A 7,841-nucleotide genomic window follows, 5' to 3' on the forward strand; every position below is an offset into this window, starting at 1 on the left:
GAAAGAGATTTGGTGGGGAGAGTCCATTGCTGTAGTACAAGTGTTATTACAGAGCACTCCCCACCCTACATCCCCTGAAGCCATTGGCCTTTGACCCTCCAGGGGTAGGAAGTGGGTAAGGTGGGAGCGGCCCTTTGTAGGAAGCGAGGTTTCATATGACATGTTGGTCATCTCTCCAGGATCCGTGTCCATGGCGAAGAACAGTGGGGGCAGATAATAATAAACTCCTGGGGACTGCAAATAATCTCCTGCTCTGGAATCCATTTGATAATTTCTCCTCTGAGGGAAAGTTATCTTTTAATTCTAAGGCCAGAATTCCAGCTAGACTTATCTCTAAGCCAGCCACCCCCCACCCCACATTACTAGGGGCACAAGTGGATAGGGAGGGCAACTGCCCAGGGTACCTATGGATTCTTTACTTCACCTAGAACCTCACCTCCAGATCCGATGCCCACAACCTGCCTCAACACAACACAACCACACATGTGACCTCAAAGATGAAAGGAAATAAAGAATAGCTACCTTCCCCTACCCCCACTAAAAAATGAACACCCCCCCCCATGAAATCTGTTCTTAAGCTCATATTGAAATATTTTTGTTTTATTGGCAACTGACTTATGATGAGGAAATCAGAGCTGGATATGGTAAAGAGCAGAGAGGTAAACGGCAATCATCCCCCCATACCCCAGGACTAAAAATTTGCTGAAGAACCCACAAAGTAGTAATTCACACGCAGTAGTTGAAATTAGTGCGTAGGTCTCAGACTCCTACAGTGTGTTTTCTTTTGAGAATTCAAAGCACAAGCCCACCTTTGACCTCAAATGTGTCTGCATTTCACTGACTGGAAATTGAGAACTCTGGAGTCCTCCCTCTTGGGGGAGAAAATGAGATCCAGAGGGGAAGCACTCTCTCAAAGGGAGGAAGAGGTGGGATTAGCACTCAAGGGTCCCAATTCTTCCAGGTTCTCTCCGGTCATCTGATTACCTCCATCCCTGAAAACAGTCACCAATTCCCACACATTCTGGGGAGTGGCAACTCTGGTGCTCTGGAAAATTGGCCAGTTGGGTTCCACAATATCTTTATTTTAGTTTGTGCAAACCCTGGGTTTCTCCCATTCTGTGGACTGTCAGAAGAACGGTGTGGGAAAGGGACAGGTCAGATGTATCTCCTCTCTCCACCAAGCTGTCCAAACCTGTTCCATTCATTCACCTGCTGAAGCTCTGAGGCTGCAGGTAGATGGGGTTGAACCGGTAGATGCCAGTGGTAAGGTTCACATAGTGTCTGCTGTCTGTGTTGCCAATACAAGTACCTAGAAAGGAAGAATCAAGAGGAATGGGGCTTTATGTGAGCAGCCAAGCCAAGGAAGTGGTGGCAGGTGGGCTACCTGGGAAATTGGGACCCCCTGTGTCACCACAGAAGATGTCTGGCCCTTCCTTGGAAGGCTGCGGCTATGAATTTTTGTCCTTCAGGCTACCCATTCTCAAAACCCTTCTAAAACACCACTTCAGCCAGGAACATGGGATATCTTCCCAAAGGCATTAATGAGACATCCCTTGAATGGTCCAAAGTGCCCTCTCTCCGTGATGACCATGGAGGCCAACAGCATCATTTCATACCCATAGCCAGGTTACTCTAGAAATCTAGATAATCCAGAAATCTAAGTACATCTTCCTTATTGCCTGAGTTTTCTTGTATATCACCCAGGTCAGAAATAAACACTCTCTGGGGGAATTTTACTGCTATAAAATGCAATCTTCTTCAAGTAGAACATAATTTCCTGTTATTCTTGTCCTCTGAAGGATGACTCTGTCTTCCTAGAGTCAAACTTCAGGTTTGCAAAGTCCCAGGATACTCTCTAGTGTCCCACGCTCTTGAAGGTAGCAGGTCACCCCATTCCCCAGTAGGAGTGTTCTTTGAAAAAAGACCCCCTGGAACATCAGTTAAAGTGTGGTGGGATGATCTGGGATGGTAATTTGTGTTTTGTTCTACTTTCCACTCCTAGTTTTAAATGGATAATCAGCCCCTTCACAATTCCTGGCTTTGGGGATTTCTGCCAGTTGATGCCTGCCTATCTTTACTCTGTAAAAGCCCAACTCTGTTGATGGGATTATGGCAGGTGCTCCAGAAAGGAGAGGGTAAGATAGGGAGCCTTTGAGGGCCACGAGAGGAGAATCTGGGAGTGTGCAAGCCAGGGTTCCTAGATGGTGGGGACCCAGGCCCTGCTCTGTGGCAGGAGTCCAAGCAGGTGGCAAATCTCAGAGGGTACATTCAGGGTATGTTCTTGGGTCTAGAGTCAAAGATCTCACCCCCTAGACAGGCCAGGGAATCCGAGGAAATCTGCAACCTGAAGTGACCTTGTGGCCAACAGGACAATGGATGTCTCAGAGGCAACCACAAGGACCGATGGCCACGGACTAAGGGATCCTGATGCTATGCTGTCGCATAAGACCCCAAGGGCCTGACTCAAGGTGGTGGTGGTGGTGCTTGGAGGCTTCAATAATGTCTGAGGTTGAATTTCTGAGGAGTGGATCTGATTTAAGTTGATTAAAAAAACAAGGCTGCTCTTTTCCCCCATACCCGAGAAGCTTATGGGTGCAGAATTTCACTGTAATCTCTTTAAGGGCCCATGCCTAGCACAGGGGCAGGTCCTAAGTATTAATATTAGCTTAGAAAATGAGAGAATCCATGATTAAAGTTAGATAAAAGGAAAGTGAACACAGGTTTCACATTAGAGCACCTCTCCCTCACATCACAGACCACAGATTCTCAAACTGTGGACAGTCATCATTCCAGTGTCAGAATCCCCTGGGGTATTTGTTAAAAAGGCAGATTCCAGGGTCCTCTCCAGAGCTGGTTAACCTGAATCCTTGGGAGTGGGTCCAGGTAATCTGCATTTTAATAAATTCCCTAGGTGATCCTCTTCTCCTGTTAAATTTGAGAATCACCATCTATACAGCATAGACTTGGAAGGTACGCGCCAGAAGACTGGGAAAGGGGTGGAGCGGCGCTGCTACCGGGATGGGTGAAGGGGGTTAATTCAGATGCGACAGCCAGGAGGAGTTTCTGGGCTGTGGATTTTGAGCTCTGTTGCTGAACTGCTATCCTAGAATATGGATCAGAACCAGATGGGGAACCTGGGCCCCTCTGTGGCTCCTCCAGAGGAGGGGGAATCGGAGCTGATCCTCTCCTCCATGCCAGACTGGCTGGCCTATAGGTTAAGCAAGGACCCGGGCTTGGCTGACCTAATTTATTGTTTCTGATCCTTTCCTGTTTGCTTTTTCACTTCTACTCAGAGGGGAAAATACAGCTCCAGTCCCATCAGGAGAGGAAGCAGCCAGCTGTTTCCAGGCTGAACAGCTGGGGTGGGGGTGAGGCAGTGGATATTAGACAGGATACAGTTCCAGCCCCCCTCCCCCCAGCCACAGCTGATGAAGTCATTACCTGGGGCAACAATGTTGACTTCCGGGAAGACAGACTGTATGGTCTGGCGGAGCAGCTGGTAGCCCAAGGCCTGATCATCAGAGGGGCTGACAGGCAGGGGGTCAAAGGCATTCAACACGTGGAACTGGATCCGGTCGTCAGCCACAATGTCCTTGGCTAGTTTTAGGACCTTGAGGGAGGAAACAAAGGGAGTTCGATTTATTAATCTGCTCTCCAAGTACTGTATGAATTTAAACAGTCTTGATTTCTCTCCAGCGAGGCAGAGCCCTGGAGTTTACAGAGGAGACTCATTTTGGCACTGGGACCTCAATTTCAGCCGACTGGTTGTAGGAGACAGAAGGGCTGGTCTTCCTGGAAATCTACAGCATGGTAGATTTAGGTTAAATATTTGGGAGGTTGCCTTACAGCCACGAGGAAGGTGGGGGATTGAAAGATCAGGAAATTGGGTCCTTTCCCTTGGGTTGAGAACCATGGGCTGGGTGAAAATGTAGAATAGACAGCACAGTGGAAATCTCAACCATCTCGAGACAGGGGGATAGATGTGATGACCTCACTTCAGCCTGGGAGAGTCTCTGACAGATGGTGACAGGGTCATATACTTTCTTTCTTTCTTCTCTCTGGGCATCCCTGCTTCCTCTTTGAAACCAACTGCACTGGAGCCAGGAAGATGAGCTCAACAGACAAGAAGTCAGGAGTTGGGGGACTGGTATTCAAGTTTTCTCTCTGTGCCTCCTTTCCTCAGGAAGGAACCTGAGGAAGCTTCTAGAAAATTCAGTCTGAAATGACTAGAGCTGAACTCAGCAAAAGTCCTGGTCCCAGGCAGGATGTAGACCAGACCCTGAGGATCAGGTCCCGTGGAGCCATGTGGGAATGGACCAGGCAGCTGACTTAGGGTGGGCCCCCAAGCCCGCTCAGCCACCCAAGGAAAGCCCCAGCACTAGTCTCAACCCATCTTATCAGCAGTTGCTTTAGAACTGTCTCTGCCCTAGAAAGGGGAGTGTCTGTCTCATAACTGGGGGGCATTATCTCAAGAGGACCAGTTTTAGGTCAGTGTCCCCTAGAAGCATGCTATGAGCTGAGTCTGGGAAGAAAATGAGGGTTCCTACTTCTGGCTTTGAAACCACCATTTAAAGCAAACCAAATTCCCTGCTGTTGGATTAGGGGTAGGAGCCAATTCACTTGTCAGAGCTTATCTAGCACTTATGTCCCTAATACTCTGCTACAATAATTAATATATAGTCTGGATATATTTTTGACCCACTGGAAAGGTTCCTGAAGTCATCCCCAGAAGTGTCTGCTGCTCCCTGTCCCAACCTACTTTAAGGTTCCTGCCTCCAGAAATTGAAGACGGCACACAGATTGGACCACCCTCAATGAGCACAAGAGCCCAGATTTCCCACCAGCTGTTAGGATAGGTCCTGACCCAAACACCTCATTTCTTTATTTCTAGTACGAAGAACATAAAAGGCATGCAATGAACGTTGGATATACACATTTTAAAAGATGTGAACCAATAAAAATAATAATGGGAGTTGTCTCATTAAGGCGCTTGCCCAAGGTTTATCCAGTTGGTATTGCTGGGCTGGGTATCCGAACGTGGTCTGACTTCACAGGGATGATGCTTTACTGCTTCCAAAGTACCTACAGGTTGAGGTGGCGTGGAGCAGAGCCAGAAAGAGGGTGGTGTTCATTTAAGATGGATTCCTTTGTGGTATGAATTTTGAGCCAGAATTTGAAGGAAGGATACGAAACTGATGGAGAAGAGGCAAGAGGCAGTCTGAGCATGGAGAGGGGCATGTACAAAAACTGAGGAGTAACACCAAACTTTGTGCCACAGACAGCCACTTACTGCTGTGTGATGTTTGGCAAGCTGCTTAACCTCTGTGTCTCAGCTTGCTCATCTGTTAACAGGAGGATAATAGTAGCACCTACTGGTAAGGTGGTTGTTACCACTACCGGAATATATGTAACGTGCTTAGGCTGGTTCCTGGCACTCCATGTATTTTAGCTGTTATTTGCCAGTTTAGAATGGAAGGACCACCCTGGGCAATAATCAGAGGCACAAGGATGGGACTAAGAGAAGGGACTCATCAATGGTAAGAGGGGCCTCAAAGGTCACTGTAGAGCACATTGATCCCTCATTTCTCTGAGCTCTTTTCTATTTTATGTGAAGCTGTATTTTCCTCTCAAGTGAATGATAAATTCGTTGAAGGCAAGGACAATGTGTACTTAAAATTGGTAAGGTCTTTAGAGTTAGCAAGACCAGCTTCTATCCTACTGAAAGGCTGTTCATTAGATCGTCTATGACAGGCTGTCATCAGCTTGTCCTTGAATATTTCCAGGGGCGGAAAGCTCACCGTCATGTGTTTTAATATATTCCACCTTTGAACAACCCTGTTATGAATGTCTTCCTAATAATGAACTGAGGTATGGCTTCCTGTAGCATCTAACCTCCCCCCCCACCTCTTTTTATTTATTTTTTAAATATTCTGTAGAGTCCACAGGATAAAATAGTACAAGACACATCAGCAGGATTTCACCTCTGTTGAGAATAGAGGCCTGTGCTCTTGCTGCCTGAATGCTGCCCCCAGGTCTTTGCTCCTTCTTGGGTTTCAGTTTGATTGCTTGCTTACTGCTGTCTCTACCCACTAGCACCTAAGCCCCTTTAGAATGGGAATCTTGGCTTGTTCACCATTTTCCCAAGTGCTTGGAAGAATGTCTAGCCCATAGTGGCCACTCAATAAACACTTGGTGAATGAATAAATGAAGGAAGAAAGGAATTTTCTGTAAAACACTCTAGATAGGTGGACATCCAGCCTCTGAGAAGCTCATTACCATCCAAGGTGCCATACTCCAAAGCTCTCCTTTAAGTGGGGGCTCCCTGAAGTATCTCCCAGTGGCCTTATTTCTACTCCCTGAGGCCCATGCAGAACAAAGTTTCCTTTCTACCTGGAAGCCTGTTACATTTCTGAAGGCGCTTGTTCCTCACAGATGGGTGCCGGAGACCTATCTACATCCACGACATGGGAGAGACCAGCTAAAGATGGAGGAAGTGGGCTCTGGGAGCCATTTAAGTTTCCATCGGATCCAGCGCAAGGCTCTGCACCCTTGGCCCTCAGACCAGCAGGGAGTGTCCCTGATGCATGGAATTGGGGCACGAGGGAGAGGAGTGACCAGGACAAAGAGGTGCTGCGTGCTTTTGGGATGACAGGGGCTTTGCATTCCTCCCTGGGGCAGGTGAGCAGGATGGGCCTAAGGATTCCGGAGATTTCACGAGATAGGCCGGGAAGGAAGGCCCCTGTGGCAGGGGACTGGAGAGGAGGGAAGAGTGCCAGAACCTGGGGAGATGAAAGCCCCAGCTGGTGGAAAACAGCCCGTGGAAAGGGCATGGAGTTGGAATGAGGATGGAAAAAAAACTGGTGGAAAGAAGCTCAGTGAGGGGAATTCAGTGATTTCCTGGTCCCATGAGTCCCCAGGGAGAGGACAAAGGTTGGCACTGGATGAAAAGCAGCAGAGCCCAGGGCTTACACTGTCCCAGATCCCTGCCAATGCTGGGTGACTCTGGGCTGGCTGTCAACTCATCCCCCCAACCCCTGCAATGAGGGGTGTGCCTCCCACCCTGTGTGAAGACACACAACATCCTCCATAGGGAAGGCCCCAGGGAGAAAGGACCACAGAAGTCTAAATGTGGCAGACCCTCGATGACCTGACCCTTACCTTGTTTAATCCTGGAACATATCATTCATCTGACAGTTGTTAGGTTGCTTTTTTTGATCCTTTTCAGAAGGATCAGATTTACCTTCGAAATTCTTTTTAGCTCAACCTGATGTTTAAGTAAGCTAGCCTTTCCTACAGATGTCAAACATTCTGTGCATTTCTTTTCACCCTTTAGCTTTCAGTTCAAGTATCACATCCTTAGGGAAGCCTTGCCTGACCCCACAGACAAGGTCTGGTTCCTTGTTATATTCTGTGATAGCAGCCGGCCCCCTTTCCTCATAGCACTCATCACGGTTTGCAATTATACATTCATTTTTATAATTTTAAGATTGATGTTCATAGCAGAACATTGCAAGGCGCTGTCCGCAACCCTCTTCTCTCCAAACTTCACACACCCTTCCCACGGGATCTTATTGGCTGTAGAGGTTTCAATTAATAATAGTCCAGTCTCTATCTCTAGTTCATTCTTTCTCTAGATCTGAGGTATTTATACTTGCCTATTAATATATTAGAAGTTTCTCAAATTTCTAAACCCTTATATTTCTCTGTGAACTTGCTCTTCTTCCTGAATTCCCAATCTTGGTTAAAGGCATCAGCACCTGGCCAACTACCCAGGTTTAAAACCGTGGGGCCGTCCTGCCTTTCACTCACCCCACATCCATTACACACAGCAACCTGCTGAA

General features: G+C 47.6%; 1 protein-coding gene across 1 annotated transcript in view; it reads right to left on the reverse strand.

The window, feature by feature from the left end:
• The window catches only part of PM20D1 (peptidase M20 domain containing 1), a 21,269-nt gene that overhangs the window by 1,022 nt on the left and 12,406 nt on the right, over positions 1–7,841 (reverse strand). Inside the window, exons 11-12 of the mRNA XM_007470694.1 lie at positions 3,442–3,610; positions 1,210–1,309 (exon numbers count right to left, since the gene is read on the reverse strand). Of these exons, the coding sequence (XP_007470756.1) occupies positions 1,210–1,309; positions 3,442–3,610 (269 nt within the window). The remainder of the gene's footprint in view (positions 1–1,209; positions 1,310–3,441; positions 3,611–7,841) is intronic.

Source organism: Lipotes vexillifer, unplaced genomic scaffold (assembly GCF_000442215.2).
Source record: "Lipotes vexillifer unplaced genomic scaffold, Lipotes_vexillifer_v1.1 scaffold1122, whole genome shotgun sequence".
Lineage (NCBI taxonomy): Eukaryota > Metazoa > Chordata > Mammalia > Artiodactyla > Lipotidae > Lipotes > Lipotes vexillifer.